Here is a 20,185-nt window from a genome sequence, read left to right on the forward strand (position 1 = left end):
GTTTGTGACTTTGTACAGGAGGCAGTGATCAAGATCATCTCCAAGAAAAAGAAATGCAAAAAGGCAAAATAGTGGTCTCAGGAGACCTTACAAATAGATGAGAAAAGAAGAGAAGCTAAAGGCATAGGAGAAAAGGAAAGTTAGATCCATATGAATGCAGAGTTCCAAAGAATAGCAAGGAGAGATAAGAAATCCTTCTTAAGTGATCAATGCAAAGAAATAGAAGAAAACAATAAAATGGCAAAGTCTATACATCTCTTCAAGAAAATTAGATACACCAAGGGAACATTTCATGCAAAGATGGGCACAATAAAGGACAGAAATGGTATGGGCCTAACAGAACCAGCAGATAATAAAAAGAGGTGGCAAGAATACACAGAAGAACTATACAAAAAAGATCTCCATGACCCAGATAATCATGATGGTGTGATCACTCACCTAGAGCCAGACATCCTGGAATGTGAAGTCAAGTGGGCCTTAGAAAGCTTCACTACGAACAAAGCTAGTGGAGGTGATGGAATTCCAGTTGAGCTATTTCAAATCCTCAAAGATGATGCTGTGAAAGTGCTGCTCTCAATATGCCAGCAAATTTGGAAAACTTAGCAGTGTCCACAGGACTGGAAAAGGTAAGCTTTCATTCCAATCCCAAAGAAAGGCAATGCCAAAGAATGTTCAAACTACTGCACAATTGCACTCAAATCACATGCTAGCAAAGTAGTACTCAAAGTCCTCCAAGTTTGGTTTCAACAGTACATGAACCAAGCACTTCCAGATGTTCAAGCTGGATTTAGAAAAGGCAGAGGAACCAGAGATCAAATTGCCAACATCCGCTGGATCATAGAAAAAGCAAGAGAATTTCAGAAAAACATCTATTTCAGCTGGTAAAGAATCCACCTGCAGTGCGGGAGACCTGGCTTCAATCCCTGGGTTGGGAAGATCCTCTGGAGAAGGGAAAGGCTACCCATTCCAATATTCTGGCCTAGAGAATTCCTTGGACTGTATAGTCCATGGGGTCACAAAGAGTCAGACAGGACTGAGTGAGTTTCACTTTCACTTTCTTCTTCATTTACTATGCTAAAGCCTTTGACTGTGTGCATCACAGCAAACTGTGGAAGAGTATTCCCATTCTTAAAGAGATGGGAATACCAGACCAGCTGACCTGCCTCCTGAGAAATCTGTATGCAGGTCAAGAAGCAACAGTTAGAAGTAGATAAGAAATGGTGGACTGGTTCCAAATTGGGAAAGGAGTACGTCAAGGCAATATGTCAAGTATTGTCACCCTGCTTATTTAATTTATATGCAGAGTACATCATGAGAAATGCTGGGCTGGATGAAGCACAAGCTGGAATCAAGATTGCCAGGAGAGTTATCAATAACCTCAGATATGCAGATGACACCATCCTTATGGAAGAAAGCAAAGAGGAACTAAAGAGCGTCTTGATGAAGGTGAAAGAGGAGAGTGAAAAAGCTGTCTCGAAAAATTAACATTCAGAAAACTAAGATCATGGCATCTGGTCACATCACTTCATGGCAAATAGATGGGGAAAGAGTGGAAATGTGACAGACTTTATTTTCTTGGGTTCCAGAATCACTGCAGATGGTCACTGCAGGCATGAAATTAAAAGACGCTTACTCCTTGGAAGGAAAGTTATGACCAACCTAGACAGCATATTAAACAGTAGAGACACGACTTTGCCAACAAAGGTCCGTCTAGTCAAGGCTATGGTTTTTTCCAGTAGTCATGTATGGATGTGAGTGTTGGACTATAAAGAAAGCTGAGCACCAAAGAATTGATGCTTTTGAACTGTGGTGCTGGAGAAGACCCTTCAGAGTCCCTTGGACTGCAAGGAGATCCAACCAGTCCATCCTAAAGGAAATCAACCCTGATTATTCATTGTAAGGACTGATGCTGAAGCTGAAGCTCCAATATTTTGGCCACCTGATGTGAAGGGCTGACTCACTGGAAAAGACCCTGCTGCTGGGAAAGGTTGAGGGCAGGAGGAGAAGAGAATGTCAGAGGACGAGATGGTTGGGTGGCATCACCGACTCAATGGACATGAGCTTGAACAATCTCCAGGAGCTGGTGATGGACAGGGAGGCCTGGCGTGCTGCAGTCCACAGGGTCTCACGGTGTGTGACATGACTGAGCGACTGAACTGAACGGAAAGCACCCCAGTGCAGCACAGCGCCGGAGCCTGTCTGCTGCCGACACTGAGCCCTCATGCCCGTGAGCCCGCGTACTGCCCTGAGCCTGAGCCTAGTGCCTGTGTGCCGCCACAAGAGCAGCCACCACGGCGAGAAGTCCCCACTGCTCACCAAGACCAAAGAGCCCTCATTCAGCGAGAAACACCCAGCACGGTCAAAGAAAAAAATCAAAATGAGGCTCTCATTTCACTGCAATACTATTAACGAAAAAAACCGTACATGACAAGCATTGTTGAGGACGCGGAGAAGTTGGAACTCCTGTGCCCTGTTGGTGGGAGGGGAGAATGGTGTAACTGCTGTGCAGAACAGTCTGAAGGTTCCTCAAAAAGTTAAACTGAGCGTTCCCATGTGATCCAGCAATGCTACGTTTGGGTATATGCCCCAGAGAAGGGAAAGCAGGGGACGGAAACAGTTATTTGTACATCCATGGTCGTAGCAGCATTATTTACAATGGCGAAACACTGGAAACAACCCCATGTTCATTGATAGATGATGGATGAACAAGGTGCAGTGTATACAGACAGTGGAGTGTCATTCAGCTTTAGAAAGCAAGGAGATTCTGACACAGGTTACACTATGGGCGAGCCTCAAAGACATTACACCGAGTGAGATAAGCCCATCATAAAATACAAATACTGGATGAGTCCACTTAGATGAGATACCTAGAGAAGACAAGTCGATAAGAGACAAAAAGCAGAAGGCTGGGGGCAGAGCAAATAGGAAATCAGGGTTTAATGGGGACACAGCTTCAATTTGAGATGATGCAAAAGTTCTGGAGATGGACAATGGTGATGGTTGCACAAAAACATGGATGTACTTAAGCCACTGCATTGTACACTTGCTGCTGCTACTGCTGCTAAGTCACTTCAGTCATGTCCGACTCTGTGTGACCCCACAGACGGAAGCCCACCACGCTCCTCCGTCCCTGGGATTCTCCAGGCAGGAACACTGGAGTGGGTTGCCATTTCCTTCTCCAATGCATGAAAGTGAAAAGTGAAAGTGAAGTCGCTCAGTCGTGTCCGACCCTTAGCGACCGCATGGACTGCAGCCTACCAGGCTCCTCCGTCCATGGGATTTTCCAGACAAGAGTACTGGAATGTGGTGCCATTGCCTTCTCTGATTGTACACTTGTTGCTGCTGCTGCTAAGTCACATCAGTCGTGTCCGACTCTGTGTGACCCCATAGACGGCAGCCCACCAGGCTCCCCCGTCCCTGGGATTCTCCAGGCCAGAGTACTGGAGTGGGTTGCCATTGCCTTCTCCAGTGTATGAAAGTGAAAAGTGAAAGTGAAGTCCAGTTCAGTCGTGTCCAACTCTTTGCGACCCCATGGACTGCAGCCCACCAGGCTCCTCTGTCCATGGGATTTCCCAGGCAAGAGTACTGGAGTGGGTTGCCATTGCCTTCTCCGAATAAACACTGAGGTTTCAGAAAAACAAAACCAAAAAACGCTAATTTATGCTACTTAAAAGCTGACAAGTATACCTCTATGGTTCTAATGCCTTTGGAAAGTCTTCCTAAGAGGACCTGTGCCCCACTGAGCCCCGCCAGCTCAGACGCTGCTCGTGCCTTTGAAGACCTTCCGAGATGGTGACTGGCCACGAGTACACAGTGTCTGAAACACAATCGCTTTTCCTCATTCAAGAGCTGCAATGTTCACGGACTTCTCACTATAAACTCCGTGACCTCCAACCCAGTTGCTCTCCAGAGATGACTGCTGAGACTACACCAATCATGCCACTTTCAGGCATCTGATCATACTGTGATTAGTGGGATTTTCAGATAAAAAAAATGGCAACCCACTCCAGTACTCTGGAAAATTCCAAGGATGGAGGAGCCATACCTAAAATGGGAAATTTTATGTTATATAGAATATACATTTTTTTTTTTTTAAAGAAAGAGTACATGATGATAATGGCCAAAGAACAAGGGGAATGCCATTTGAGAGAACTCTGGAGGAGTCCAGACCAGGAAAGAAATCGAAAGTGTTAGCCACTCAGTCGTGTCAGACTCTTTGCGACCCCATGGACCATAACCCACCAGGCTCCTCTGTCCAAGGGATTCTCCAGGCAAGAAAATTGGAGTGGATAAGCCATTCCTTCTCCAGGGGATCTTCCCGACCCAGGGATCAAACCCAGGTCTCCTGCATTGCAGGCAGATTCTTTACCATCTGAGCCACCACAGAAGCCCAGAAATAGATATTTAAAGATACTATACAGGGACTTCCCTGGTGGTCCAGTGGTTAAGACTTCACCTTCCAAGGCAGGAGGTGAGGGTTTCATTGCTGGTTGGGGGGCTAAGACCCCACATGCCTCCTAGTCAGAAAACCAAAACACAAGACAGAAACAATACTCTAACAAATTCAATACAGATATTAAAAACAGTCTACATATAAAAAATCTTTTTTAAAAAAGATACTATGGAGAAGTCCATTTATATTTTTAGAAGTGTTCTATCTCTACATGGGTCATTTTATGGTAACAGGCATTGGGGATTATAAAATTTCAGGGGCCTGTGTGTGTGGGAGGCAGACTCTGACCTGCCCTAGAAGATGGAGTGTTAGGTCATGTCTGGAGGAGATGGACAGGGAGACGTGGATGGTGTAAATTACTGGGTTGACCAAAAATGACAGTTTAGATGTTTCAGAGGAAAGAATTTACGTTTTTGCCTAGTTTCCTGCATTTGAAACATCTCTAGAAAGTGATGTCACAAGATTCTATGTTTCCACTTATCTGGATCATTTAGAAAGAACAGTCCAAACCCAAAACCAACATCCTGCGCACCCCCTCCAGGCAACGGAGAGAATCATCAAGAGTTTAAAGGCAGTTTCCTTGCAGTGTACAGCTCCTGCCACCCCCAATGCCACCATGCCCACCATCACAGGGTTTTCATGGATGTAGGTATGGGCCCCAATCTTCAGAAAAGGTCAGTAATCATCAGTGTTACTATTACTACTGGAGGAGGACACAGGAAGAAGGACTCCAAGCAGGTAGCCCCCAGGACATGAATGGAAGGCCCCTGTGTCTGGGCACAGCAGGCCTCATTAGCTAGCCCTGTCCCAGTGAACTTCTGACGCAAATGAAACCATTGTTTATATGACCACGGTGTCCGCTTTATTTCAAAGGGCTTGGAACTATTTTCCAGTGGCTTTTCAAGGATTTACTCCTCTGGCTCCAGTAAACCTCTGTCCCTCATAATGAAATCGGCTCAGCACAGCTGCCCTGGGTACTGGGGGTGGCAAGCAAAGAGCCCAGTGTGAGGAGAGAGAGAAGACTCCATGTCTGGGAGGGCAGGAGGGCCCCATGTCTGCAGAGGATCAATCACATTTCAGGGCACATCCCCAGAACGACAGAGCAACAAGCTCATGTGGGGGAATCTGCCAACATCGGGCGGTCAGACGGAGCTGCATAACGGAAGGGGGACAAGGCTCTGTAAGACTCCGTTGACCCGGGATGTTACCCCTTAGACCTGCACAGATGGGAAGACAGTGGTGAACTTGGCATGTAAAGAATTGTTTCCTTCAGGTCTTGTTCTCAGCTTGGAATGCTGACATGAAGTTTTCTCTCGACACAGGAAATGGAGGAAGAACAGCTAAGGGGAGGAGTCCTTTAGAAAGGTGTGGGCACATGTGGATCCTCCCTGCCGTGCCCGACTCGCACAGGTGCGGCTGGTCCAGGCAGACAAAACCCTGCAGCCTGAGACCACTCAGTGTGGCTCTCTGCCCCACCCCTCCCCAACCTGGGCCACCTACTTGACTTGCCGTCCGGTCCTCCCGACCTCTGAGGGCTGCCTCGCATCACAGGATCCAGGCATCATGGGCTGGATGGGCTGGCTCAGCAGTAGCCTTAGAGCCGAGGAGGAGAGAAATGGGAAACTGTGCTCAGTACCCAAGCTGTGGACCCGCCGGCCAATCCACGCCTGCTCAGCCTCATTGGACCCTTTCTGGCTGGCCCCACAGAATCCCTGCTGCTCTGTTCCGGAGGGTCCTTGATGCAGTAGGTCTCTTCCTCTGCCCATCGAGACCCCAGCCCTGACCTGTCACTTCATGAGCTGAGATCAGTTGCAGAGTTGATTAACAAATGAGTTATTTACAAAACAGAAACAGACTCACAGACTTAGAGAACAAATTTAACGTTGCCAGGGGGAAGGATGAGGGGATAGTTGGGGAGTTGGGGATAGACATGTACGCACAGCTATATTTAGGATAGATAACTAACAAGGACTTAATGTTCAGCACAGGGAACTCTGCTCAATGTTATGTGGCAGCCTGGATGGGAGGGGAGTTTGGGGGAGAATGGACACATTTATATGTATGGCTGAGTCCCTTTGCTGTCCACCTGAAACTATCACAATGTTGTTAATCTGCTTTATGAAAAAAGTAAAAGTGCTGGCTGTTCAGTCATGTCTGATACTTTGTGAACCCATGGGCTATAGCCTGTCAGGCTCCTCTGACTATGGAATTCTCCAGGCAAGAATACTGGAGTGAGTTGCCATTGCCTTCTCCAGGGATCAAAACTGGGTCTCCTGCATTGGCAGGCAGATTCTTCACCAGCTGAGCGACCAGGGACACCAATACAAAATAAAAAGTTCAATTAAAAAAACTGCAGAGGATTTAAGAGTCTATTTGTCTAAACTCTGCCTCCGTCTTCAGCAGAGAGCCGAGATGAACAGTGTAAAACTATGTCTCAGGTATCTTTCCAACAAGGACAGAGTCTATACCTGAGCTGCCGGTCATGGCTGAAGTCCGGGCTGGGTTGGCCCTGGGGGGCCTCCTGGGAGGTGGAAGCTGGCGTGGTCAGGCTCAGAGCTGACGGGAGCACAGTGGTGGTGCTGCTAAACTGGGGTGTCAGGCTGCTCCCCTGAATCATCTGTGAGCTTCTCAATGGCTTTGGACCCTGGAGCAACCATCGAAACAAGAAAGGTAAACCTTCAGCTCAACTCAGGTGTTACCTCCCCAGAACCTCTTTCTTTTACCCGCTTAGGCCTTTCTGAACATTTAGGACCCACTGACCAACCTAGATAGCATATTAAAAAGCAGAGACATTACTTTGCCAACAAAGGTCCATCTAGTCAAGGCTATGGTTTTTTCCGTGGTCATGTATGGATGTGAGAGTTGGACTGTGAAGAAAGCTGATCGCCGAAGAATTGATGCTTTTGAACTGTGGTGCTGGAGAATACTCTTGAGAGTCCCTTGGACTGCAAGGAGATCCAACCAGTCCATCCTAAAGGAGATCAACCCTGGGTGTTCATTGGAAGGACTGATGCTAAAGCTGAAACTCCAATACTTTGGCCACCTCATGCGATGAGTTGACTCACTGGAAAAGACTCTGATGCTGGGAGGGATTGGGGGCGGGAGGAGATGGGGACGACCGAGAATGAGATGGCTGGATGGCATCACCGACTCGATGGACATGAGTCTGAGTGAACTCCAGGAGTTGGTGATGGACAGGGAGGCCTGGCGTGCTGTGATTCATGGGGTCGCAAAGAGTCGGACACGACTGAGCGACTGAACTGAACTGAACTGTACTGACCATCATTATGATGTTTTGGTGTTATGACTGGCTTTCCTGTTGGACTGTAAACATCTCAAGGATTCTTTAAACCCCTTGGGATTTAAAGGACAGTGCCAGGCTCGGGGCAGACAAGCTGCCACTGAATTCATGATTGTTTGTTATTTAGTTCCTAAGTCCTGTGCGACTCTTTGCAACCCCATGGACTGTAGTTCTCCAGGATCCTCCTCCTCTTGCCTGGGATTTCCTAGGAAAGAATGCTGCAGTGGGTTGCCACTGCCTTCTCCAGGGGATCTTCCTGACCCAGGGATCAAACCCATGTCTCCTATATTGGCAGGTGGGTTCTTTACAGCCGAGCCACCAGGGAAGCCCAAATCCATGATTCTGTGTATAAATAAAAGAGGCTTCAGGAAAAGCTGTATCCAGCCTTCCAAGCTGTGATGGTCTGGAAACAGGGGCTCAGAACTTCTCGAATCCATTGGGTTCAAGTGCCACTGACTGATGGGTGACCCTGTTAGACTGCAAGGTCACTGGTGGCTTGCAGTAAGTGGTAATGACTGTGAGGGCAGGGCTTGAGGGAATCTGGGGGACCAGCAGGAGCATGGTGACTCTGCAGAAAGGGATGGTAAACAGAAGTGGATAACTGTTCTCACACATGTGCGTGCATGCTAAGTTACTTCAGTCATGTCTGACTCTGTGTGACCCTATGGACTGTAGCCTGCCGGGTTCCTCTGTCCATGGGATTTCCCAGGCAAGAATACTGGAGTAGGTTGCCATTTCCTCCTCCAGGGGGTCTTCCTGACTCAGGGATCAAACCTGTGTCTCATGTCTCCTGCACTGGCAGGTGGGTTCCTTACCACTAGCACCATCTGGGAAGCCTAAAGCCAGGGTGATGATGGGCACCAAGGACACGTGTGTGTCCCCATATGTGGGGATGTGTGGCTTTCAGCATGCATGTCAGAGATGGCCATTTCCACCTCTAGCCAAGCTCAGAATCAGAGCTGAACATTCCAGCTGCATGATACCTTTAAAGCATTTTAATACATTGATAAAACACAGAAGGGAACCAATAGAACTTGGGCTTTGAAGTGACAAAGACAAGAAAAACCACATCATGATTATCCAGCTCTGGTCATAGGAGAAGCAGATTTCTAGTTCGTGAAGACCGTCTGCTGGTGACAGGGACTGAGTCTGGAGATGAGCACCTTTACCTGGGTCGGTATCACACTCGATTCCCTTAGCAGGTGCTGGTTCGTGACCTGGGCAGAGGCTATCTGCCCCGGAAGCTGCGGGCTGGCCACAAGCTGGGGACCTGGGCCGGACCTCTGCTGGAGCTGCTGCTGAGTCTCCGGCCGCTGGGCACTGCTGAAGCTCAGGGATCCATCTGGCTGCTGCAGAAACATCTGGAAGCACAACAGAAACGCCGTAAGGCCGTGATCACCGCCCTCACAGGCCCGCCCCTTCTTTGTACGGCCTGCCTATCCCTGGCATAATGGCAACTTTCTTATGCTGACCTGCCTAGGAAGGTCCACCCACTAGACGTGGAGACACGGAGTGCCTGGAAGGCCACCAGCTGAGTGCATGAACCAGAGAGGGGCAGCCGGTGGCAGGGGTGCTGACTTGGCCTGCAAGAAGGCTCCGGTCTAGTGCCGGGGGTCTAACAGGGTGAAAGATGCTGAGACCCAGGTATGCCACTTGACATGCGCATTTAGTCTGTACTGGTCTGTCACTTTCTTATTAGAAGGAGAAACCTCTTGTGAATGGAAGGAATAACACAATCATGGTGGCATAGGGTTGGCTGACTAGTGGTGGGGGACGCATCGTCCTGACAGTAGGACCTATGCCGGGGCTTGAATCTCTGACCAGTGACCACCATCTATGCCCATCCTATGGTCTGTATCATCCATCCAGCTCCCAGCTGAGAGGGCAGTTCCGCCGTGGTTAACTAGGTGCCTCTGCATTCCCAGGAAGGCAGGTAAGTCCAAAGGATGACATAAGATCAAGTCCATGAACTTTAAAAAGATGTTTAAGAAAAAGTTTTACAATCACCACACTAATCTCTATCTGTTATTTAGTATGTCTCAGACATTCAATAAGCACAGTTATATCAGCCTGGTAGTTTTAATGGCAAAGGTTTAAGAGAATTTGATCCAGTTCGTAAAGAGTGTTTAAAAGGTTATGAGAACCTTGGTCTACTCTGTTTATAAATTTGGTGTATCCAATTTAAAACAATTCCTTAAGGACTTCCCTGTTGGCCCAGTGGTAAAGAATCTGCCTGCCAATGCAGAGGACACAGATTCGATCCCTGGTTTGGGAAGATGCCACTTGCCTCATCGAGTAACTAAGCTCACGAGCCTCAAATACTGAGGCTACAAGCCACAGCTACTGAAACCCATGCAGCCTGTGTTCCATAAGAGAAGCCCCCGCAATGAGGAGCCTGCACACCCCAACAAAGAGAAGCCCCCATTTACCACAACTAGAGAAAGACTGCTTGAAGCAACAAAATCCCAGAAAAGCCAGAAGTAATTCAGAAATAAAAAATTTTAAAAGAGAATTCCTTAAGGGCCCAGAAAGATTTTACTTCTTAGGTTTGTAAGTCTGCCTAGCCAGGAGCATGAAATGTCTGAAAGGTTAAGTTACATTAAATTTGTAAATTAATGGTTTTCATAATGAATGTTATTTACCATTTGTTAAATTTATAAATTAATTGAATGTGAACACAAGTAAAAGCACTGGTATTTTTGGCCACATCAGTAGATTTCTAAATAAAATGTAATCTGTGGATTGACTGTAAAGGTTTAAGAAAGAGAACTTTAGTAATTTCGATCATACTTTAAACTTAAGACCTGTGACTAGCTCTTTTTAACAAAAGTTCCTCTTGGGCATTAAAAACTGGTATTGTCTGTATCGTGGGCTTCCCTGGTGGCCCAGACAGTAAATAATCTGCCTGGAATGCAGGAGACCTGGGTTCAGTCCCTGGCTTGGGAAGATCCCCTGGAGGAGGGAATGGCAACCCACTCCAGTATTCTGGCCTGGAGAATTCCATGGACAGAGGAGCCTGGAGGGCTACGGTCCATGGGGTTGCAAAGAGTCAGACATGACTGAGCAACTAACACTTTCACTTCCATTATCTGTATCAGATTCTTGACAAGCAGTATCCCACTCCATTTTAGATCCTTAGCTCTGAGGGCTGAAAGACTCTCCCGTGATTATCTGGAACTTTACCCCAAATTCCTGCATTCAGGGCGGCATAACCTCACACCTAGTATGGAACTGACATGCTGATATGTGCTGAAGGACAGAGTGGTTTTGGAATGACAGCTGTGGAATCACGCCAGGCAGATGCTTAATCAGTTAGTTCCAGCATCTGCTCCATAGGGTGTGTCAAGCCCTGAGCAAGATGACCATCTCATGCCCTTCCAGCCACACCACCAAGTGGGTCTCCAACCCACCAGAAAAACCTGCAATTTTGACTGAAGGCTCTTTGTCACTTTAGAAGTTAAGAATTTTCTGGGTCTCCATCCTCTCAGACCCAAAACCCGAATGTTCAGAATTAGTACTGTATACAACCTCAGCGAGCAGGCTTATTCATAGCGCATGAACTAATTTACATTTCAGCAAAAACCATTTTTCTGGTGGAATACAATTTACCTTCTGATTATAGTTCAGACAAATGAAACCTTTATTTATGATAGGCAGTATCATCTAGCTTAAATCCAACAGACTTTAGTTCAAATTCCAACCCCACCACATACTAGAGGTACGAACTTGGGCAATTTTCAAAAAATTCAAATTGACTGTTAATTTCCTCATTAATAAAACAGTAACATTAACACCATATACCTCATAAAAGATTTAATGGGACTTATGCTGAGGCATAATCCTAGGTGCTCAATAAATGTTAGGGAATAACAATATTTAAAATAAGAAAGGAGTTCCTTTTGCTCCTTTGCCTCTTCAGGCATATAAAAATTATCTGAGGACCTCCTTGGTGGTGCAGTGAGTAAGAATCTGCCTGCCAACGCAGGGAACACGGGTTTGATCCTTGGTCAGGGAAGATCCCACATGCCATGGAGCAACTAAGCCCATGCACCACAACTACTGAGGCCAAGCACCCTAGAGCCCATGCTCTGCAGCAAGAGAAGCCACTGCAATGAGAAGCCTGTGTATTGCAACTAGAGAGTGGCCTGAGCACAGCAACGAAGACAGCTCAAAAAAAAAAAAAAGAAAAGAAAAGAAAAAAAAAACCTTAGGAGTGAATGAATAGAATAAATGAACAAACAAATAGATCAAGTTTTGCTCAAAGAAGGGAGACTGTTTATGCTTGTATTAAGGCAGAGACTGCTGGGTCTGCTACTCTGTCCCATTGATGTATGTTCTCTGAGGGCAGAAACCTTATTCTGTTTATTCCTGTGTCCCCGCAGTACCTAACCAATTGGCTGGAACATACTGGGTGACTGCGAGATAGATGGATGGGTGGAAGCGTGGAGGGGTGGGTGGGTGGTGTGTGGATGGATGGTGGATGAATGGATAGATGTGTGGATAGAGGGATGGAAGGAAGGGTGGAAGGCTGGACGGATAGAAAGATGGATGAAAGAACCAATCAGAGAACACACCTGCCATTGCCACAGGTGTCCTTCCCTATATTTCTTGGCGTTGCCAGTAGAGGGCATGAGTGCTCTCAGAAATAAATTAAGAAGTGATCTCCCAAGGACGCAGGGGTGACAGCTTTTCAGCTGAATCGCGCTCTATGTAGCTCCCTCCATGATCCCATCTGGGTGCAAACACCACACCCTGAGAACGTCTCCCTCAACCCAGTCTTTTCTGGAAAAAAAAGTACTCAGCACGCAACTCAGGCCCACATAGTCTCAATGAAGCTCCAAGCCAACAGAATAGGTAGGAAAAAATCCACTGAAGTTGGGAATAATGGACCTGGGGGGAGTGGGGAAGGGGTAGGATTTGCTACTGTGCATGTCCACGCCCCTGCTTTAGTGACAGTAAAGGAGAATAGTATGGCTTAAGAAGATGACTTCTTAACAGTCAGTTTTATAGAAAGCCTGAGGAAAAATTTCCCTAATTCAAGTGGGCAAAGTCATCTGAGAAAAAAAAAAAACACTTCAATTTTCCGCCAAACTAATCCTACTGCTCACATGTGGTTTTTATTGTTCTTATATGCTTAGCTTTACAAAGACTTATTATTACAGAACATTTCAGAAGTACAGAAAATAGATACTGTATAATGAAACCCCATATATCAATGCTAAGCTTCAGCAATTATCCACCTTTTGCTCTTATTTAGTCTATCCTCCCACTTTTTTGGGGAGGATTGGAGTAATTTTTACTTGCTTATCTTTTATGCTTGACTCACATAATTATTTTTAAAACACATTTGGTTGAACATTTCGGAACGTATCTCTTTAAATCTTTAAACGTGCAAAAATACATGAAAAAAGACTCTTTGAGGACTCGTTCTCTGGTTGACTGTGGATTTCCAAGCTCACTGGAAAATTCCACTGCAAAGATAAGGTCAAGGGAAGAAACCAGCGGAATAACACGTGGAGCCCTGGTGCTCACGTCATCGCTCACAAAGCTCAGGTGCTAGACCTTGGGGGTCAACAAAATGCACTGTCAGGAGGAAGAAAAATAACTCTTCATACCAGCAAGCAAAAGAGATAGCCTTGTGTCCCTGTCACTTCATAGTTCAGCTTTGAAAATAGAGAAGTCTGGGCTCTGAGGCGGATGTTCATCCGCCCACCTTGCTTTTAGCAGTTTCTGGCTCAGTGCCCCCTTCCTGGTAATGTAAAAATTCCATTCAAGTCATTAGAGTCAGGAATTCTAGTCACCTGACCCTGGATTGGTGAGGATCAAGATCAAGGCACTTTGATGACCCCTTGTGTCTTCACATAAATGCTGCAGGACTGTCCCTTGGCAACTCGGGGATGTCACTCAGGAGGCTGAGGGAGCATAGGGTTGTGGGCGGAGCACAGGGCTGTGGGCGGGGCGAAGGGTTATAGGCGGAGCATGGGGCTGTGGGCGGGGCTAAGGGTTATAGGCGGAGCACGGGGCTGTGGGCGGGGTGAAGGGTTGTGGGCGTGGCTGGCCGGTCCAGAGGCACGGAGCAGGTGCACCTGACTGGGCTCCTCTGCCTTAAGGGACCAGAGGGGCCAGGCTGGGCAGAGGGGGCAGCCCCAGGTTTAGAGCATATGTGAAGCCCACCAGGAACATCTGTGGGGCCCCAGGGAGGCAGGATGGCTGGCTCTAGGCGTCGCCAGGCTGCTCAACTGGGCTTTGAACCATCCTGTGTTCACCTCAGTTCAAGCTGTTCTTATGTCCACAGGAGAGGTTGCATAGATGGTGGGCGTGTGGGGGTGGAGTGGATGGCAGGGTCATCTTCTATCTGTTCCCCGCTAGGTGGGTGCCAAGGCTTACCTCACTCAGGGCAGACTCCAAGGTTGGCTACATTTACAATCAAAGGCTGGGCCCAAAGAATGCGCTTTGGAAGAAAAACAGTCCTGGACTGATTTAAATGAAACTTGGTAAAAATTTAACCTTGAAAGGGATCCAATATATAAAGTTTTTTCCCTCCATAAAAGAATCTCTCGATAAGATTCAAAGAAGTGATATCTGGGGGTGGGGTCCAATTAAAAGCATCTGTCAGAGGGCACCCCAATGCCAGGGTGCTGACCTCCAGTCTCTGGCTCCTGGGCTGCCCCCCGTAGGGGGCAATGGGCACAGATTCCTGTCTCCCTGCATTCATGTTTTGGATGAGAGCAAAGAGCAGACCATCTCTTTGTCAGCAGCCTGGGTTGGGTGCTCGTAAAGCAGTTACACAGGTGCTGGGGAGTTTAAAACTCCATGGGAGGGAGGCTGGTGTCTGTGCAGGGTGACTAACCACTAAACACATGAAAAAAAGTGCAGGTGACACAGGAAATGTGTGTCCAACAGAGTGAGAAGTGAGTGAAAAGGCTTTCATGTGAATTTTACGTTTGGCTTGGAGCCGGGGATGGTGGAGGTGGGGTTCATTACTTGCAGTTCACTGGTAAAGGTTTCAGTTTGTTCAGGAGGCAGGGCACAGTAAGACAGCCTAGTGAACCTTGGAGGGAGTCCTGGCTGCCCTGAAAGGGTGGATTAGGACACATCACACAGCGGTGGGGAGCACAGAGCCCAGGGGACCGCTGGCCCAGTAAGGGGCATCACCTGGACGTTGGAGTCCTGAACCAGGCAGAGCTGCTCCTGGATCTTGTGGAGTTCTTCCTGCTGCCACCGGATGTTGGCTTGCAGGATGCGTGTCCGCTGCTCCAGCTGGTCTTTGATGGTCTGGAACATGCTGAGCTGTGCTGAAAACTTGAAGGTGGGGTCAAGACACAGAACCCAGTAAGACGCTATTTCAGCCATGCAGACGGATATTGCTGTTGTGCTGAGTGGCCCTGAGCACCTTCACTTTCAGAGCCTTACCCTCCCTTTGCAGCACTCCTGACCCACTGCTGCAATGAGTGACCCACTGCTGGGGAGCTTGCCGATGACCATGGGTTCTGGATAAGGGTCAGGGTGGCCCAGGGACTCCCCTGGGAGCTTTTCTCAGGCCCATGGGGACCTGCAGGTCTAATTCATTGCACTCTAGTCTGGGAGGGCCAGCTTTGGGATTCATATAGACTGTACATATATATATATGGGCTTCCCAGGTGGCTCAGACAGTAAAGAGCCCACCTGCAATGCAGGAGACCTGGGTTCAATCCCTGGGTTGGGAAGATCCATGAAAGATGGAAATGGCGGTCCACCTCAGTATTCTTGCTTGTAGAATTCCACGGACAGAGGAACTAATGCACTGTTAGTCTGGGAGGGCCAGCATCGGGATTCATATGGAATGTGAATATATACATACATTCATATGGAATGTGAATATATACATACATATATACCTGGCTTCCCAGGTGGCACTAGTGGTAAAGAACCTGCCTGCCAATGCAGGAGACATAAGAGAAGAGACGCAGGTTATGAAGATCCCTGGGTTGTGAAGATCCCCTGGAGTAGGAAATGGCAACCTGTTCCAGTATTCTTGCCTGGAGAATTCCCTGGACAGAGGAGCCTGGCAGGCTACAGTCCATAGGACTGCAAAGAGTTGGACACAACTGAAGCGACTTAGCACGAACACACATATAAGTGAATTGCTTTGTTGCATATCAGAAATTAACACATTGTAAATCAACTGCACTTCAATAAAAAATATTGGTAAAAAAATCTGCTGCTAAACATTTGTTTAAAAATATCTACTCTATACCAACCGTATCACAAAAATCTCACTCAGAAATCTCACTGATCAAAATACCAAGCTAGGATTTTGAAAGAGAATTCAATTGAGAAAGAAAAGTTCTATCGGTATTCAGTTAAGATAACAAAAGACAAAAGCTCCTGTGCTGGGTTCCCTAAAGTCTGGAGACTGTCCAGGCTATGACACCCATGTCCAGAGAGGATGCTCTGGACTGCCGTTTGGCTCCCAAGGGAAACAGTGAGGGGGCTGGAGGCAGTCATTGGTGAGGGCCCAGCACCAAATTTCATGTGTTAATTAATTCCAATATTATTCTTATTTTCCTAAGGCATTCCAGGAACCCCCAACCATGAATCTCTTGTCATACTCTCTCTGTAAAATTTACTTTTAACTGGAGGATAGTTGCTTTACAATGCTGTGTTGGTTTCTGCCTACATCATGAATCACCATAGGTGTACACATGTCCCCTCCCGTCCTGAACCTCCCTTCCACTTGCTACCCCATCCCACCTCTCTAGTTTGTCACAGGCACCAGGTTGACTCCCTGCGTCATACAGCAAATTCCCACTGGCTGTCTAGTTTACATATGGTAATGTATGTATTCCCACCCTACGCTTTCAGCTTGTCCCGCTCTCCCCTCCTGCTGTGTCCACAACTCCATTCTCTATGTCTGTGTTTCCACTGCTGCCTTGCAAATAGGCTCATCTGTACCATTTTTCTAGATTCCATATATATAGGTTAATATCCAATATTTGCTTTTCTCTTTCTGAATTACTTCACTCTGTATAACGGTCTCTAGTCTTGTTATATTCTAGATCATGGCATTTTTATCCCAACTTAGAGACACGTTAGCAACACACCATGAAGCAAAACCATCATTTACCCAGATAGCCAATTTCCCAGAGTTTGGATTTTATTTTATATTTCCCCTTTCCCTGATGGGATTCCCTCAGTGATAACATCAGTGAGGGGAAAAAGAAAACTGCAGAATCTCATTTTTCACATGAGTAGGCATGAGAAAAACTGTCTGACATGAAAGGACAACATTATGCAAGAACCTCCTAAAGAATACAGCTATTAAGTATAATATGCCTAAGAGACTAAGAACTGTTAGTGTTAATTAAAATGAGGTCCAATATATGAAAAATTAGAATTCCAAAAGGGCCTTCATCACACCATGACTTATTATAAAACAAAGACATTCTTTCCTATGGAAGACCTGCAAGTTGAAGGAATTCTCATTTCAAGGGCCTCTGGATAAAAGAAGTTCAGTTCAGTTCAGTCGCTCAGTCGTGTCTGACTCTCTGCGACCCCATGAATCACAGCACGCCAGGCCTCCCTGTCCATCACCAACTCCCGGAGTACACTCAAACTCATGTCCATCGAGGCGGTGATGCCATCCAGCCATCTCATTCTCTGTCGTCCCCTTCTCCTCCCGCCCCCAACCTTTCCCAGCATAAGAGTCTTTTCCAGTGAGTCAACTTGTCGCATGAGGTTACTTCCCAGCAAATGTGCCTTGGGAATTTGAAGATAAAAAAATAATTCTTTTTTTCCTAATGAGGATGAATAGAGATCATGTTAGTCAATTCTGGATGGGTTGGTTTTATATCCTTACTTAAGTCTAACTCTAGCAAGGGGCCCATGCTAGCATGTGTCTTTCTTATTCCAGGAAAACAGATGAGGTCGCTGTTAATGGGACAGGCATATGTTCTGAAAAGATTTTCATCAGTGGTGCCAGACTGGCAGCAAGACAGACTCTACATTTTGGCAAGAGTATGGCCAGGGGCAAATGTTGATAGACTGCCCCTAGGACCCCCTTGTGGCCAGGGACGGGGAAAAATTCAATATCCCATAAAATAATTGAAATCTGAGGTCTGACCAGTCAGCTCAACTGTTCTTGGAGTTCCACAGGCAGAATATATATATATGTATAAAACTGGTTATATAAAAACACACACTGTGTGGTGGCTTCTCTGTTCATATGAGCATCTCTTCCTTCAACTCTGAGTCCAAAAGCGAGGGCCCTGTTACAAGCATCCTTGCCTCCTTCACACTCGCTCCCTGACTGACCCAAATAGTAACTCACTAAATGTTGTTGAACCAAAGCAGGAATTACTCTGAAAAGCCCTGGTCCTTTATTTTTTTTTTTAATGTGGTATTTATAGTACTGGACTCAGAGCTTTTAAATCCTTGTAGAGTCTTCCTCTGACATTTGTCCTAACTCAGACCTTCTCTGAAATATTGTGGCCAATCAGGAGTCATGAAAAATGAGAGGAACACAGAAAAGTGGCTGAGGGATGAAGTAAGACTGTTGACAGGATTGAGAGAGAGAGATGCTGGGGAAGATCAATGGGAGGATGGATGGAGATGGGGACAGCAGGGAGAGGGCAGGGGGAGCAGGGAGGGTCCACAACTCAACACGCCCCGCCTGCACGTGGGGAGAGAGAGTCTCATTCTGGGGGCCTTGGTTTGGAGCCTGTACGTTGGCACCAGTGTACCCACACCCTCCAGTGGATTTCAGCATCCTCTCTCAAGGAAGTGCCTCCCTGGGTCTCCCCTGCCCTGAGTCCCAGACTCACCTGTGACACGGGGGCAGGTAGGCTCTGCAAGATGGTCTGAGGCAGGAGCTGCTGTGTGAGGTCACAGGACGTCGGAGCTGGCAGGGGGGCCTGGGGGAGAGAGGGAGGGTTACTTTGATACATATAAGCTTCTGGGCTATTACAGAAGGGATGGGGAGCTGTCTCTCAGCCAGCTGGGCTCTCTGGCTTCAAGGAGGCCCTTCTGCCCTGGAGTGGATTGCTCACTTCTGGAAGGTATATGTTCCCCTGAAAAGCTGGGGTCACAGGCTATTACCCTTGCAGGGAATGGAGTCAGAGCTGACACACAGCTGGTGATGGGTGGGGGGGTCCTGGGACCACTCAGGCCCAACATTCCCACCATGGTGCACTCTGCAGAATCATTACCACCAGCCAGAGCTGGGCATTGCCACCCCGCCCTCCCTCCCCTCCTGTTCTAGGCTCCATTCTTGGTGGATTTGGTTGGTCTTTCCCTAAATTGATACTTTCTCAGCAGTGTTGTCCAGCAGAAAGATCATGAACTCATAACCAGTGCTGGCTCTGCGTGGCCTTTCCACTCAACACTCACACTAACATGGACAGATGCACCGGCACGCTTTCTATCACTGCCTTGCCCAGGCAGTGTTTGTGGCTGCATTTTCAACTGACACTGCTGGAATCTGGTGGAGAGAGTCCTGCGAGGTTAGCTGAATCCCAGACCTTGTGGGCAGGGGGTTGTGGGGGGACTAGAATTGGTGGGAAACAATGTGTAGAAATGAGAAACGCAACCCTCAGCTTTATGAAGCTCTCGAGAATTTTTAAAAGTACAAAGATTCTTCTGAAGCTATTCCATCACTGGCCCAGGCCCTGGGGGCTATGAAAAGCAGCTCCAATGGCAAGTTGTCCCCAGGACAGCACTGGCGGCAGAGCAGCAGGAGACCTTGTTTTGAATGAGAGTCCTAGGGGCTGGTTCCGATTCTCCCAATTTTGTTCCGTTGCTCAAGTGGGTGGAGGAACCCTGCCACCCCAAGCTGTCAGAAGAGCAGTTTGGTACAGTGGCTAGAAAGCCAGGCTTGGAACTGGATGACCTGAGTTCAAAAGCTCTTCTGTCCACCTCTCTGAGTTTCAGCTTCCTTATCTATTACTATTTCTAGCTGTGGCCCATTTATAGAGTCTCTGCCACCACCTGGACGGGGGAGCCTGGTGGGCTTCCGTCTATGGGGTCACACAGAGTCGGACACGACTAAAGTGACTTAGCAGCAGCAGCAGCAGCCACCACCTGGTACTCTTGCCAGGTGCCTTTGATGTGTTAGTTCATTCAATTCTCAAGCTAGAAGGTATTATGATTATTCCCAAACCTAGACACAGGTTAGTTAACTTACTGAGAGTCACACAGCTGCTGCTGCTGCTGCGTCACTTCAGTCGTGTCCGACTCTGTGTGACCCCATAGACAGAAGCCCACCAGGGTCCCCTGTCACTGGGATTCTCCAGGCAAGAACACTGGAGTGGGCTGCCATTTCCTTCTCCAATGTGTGAAAGTGAAAAGTGAAAGTGAAGTCGCTCAGCCGTGTCCGACCCTTAGCGACCCCATGGACTGCAGCCTACCAGGCTCCTCCGTCCATGGGATTTTCCAGGCAAGAGCACTGGGTCACA

General features: G+C 47.4%; 1 protein-coding gene across 6 annotated transcripts in view; it reads right to left on the reverse strand.

Moving 5' to 3' along the window:
- Positions 1 to 20,185, reverse strand: part of NPAS2 (neuronal PAS domain protein 2) — a 216,010-nt gene that overhangs the window by 8,889 nt on the left and 186,936 nt on the right. For 3 of the 6 annotated variants that reach the window (XM_055401010.2, XM_055401014.2, XM_055401011.2), the window contains 5 exons: positions 18,557 to 18,646; positions 14,910 to 15,056; positions 8,924 to 9,115; positions 6,922 to 7,097; positions 5,954 to 6,046 (listed from right to left, as the gene is read on the reverse strand). In XM_055401010.2, coding sequence (XP_055256985.2) covers positions 5,954 to 6,046; positions 6,922 to 7,097; positions 8,924 to 9,115; positions 14,910 to 15,056; positions 18,557 to 18,646 — 698 coding nt within the window. The remainder of the gene's footprint in view (positions 1 to 5,953; positions 6,047 to 6,921; positions 7,098 to 8,923; positions 9,116 to 14,909; positions 15,057 to 18,556; positions 18,647 to 20,185) is intronic. The other 3 variants (XM_055401013.2, XM_055401012.2, XM_055401015.2) reach the window with 3 other exon arrangements.

This window comes from Moschus berezovskii, chromosome 11, assembly GCF_049115385.1.
Source record: "Moschus berezovskii isolate FMDL1 chromosome 11, NW_MosBer_1.0, whole genome shotgun sequence".
In the NCBI taxonomy this organism is placed as follows: Eukaryota; Metazoa; Chordata; class Mammalia; order Artiodactyla; family Moschidae; genus Moschus; species Moschus berezovskii.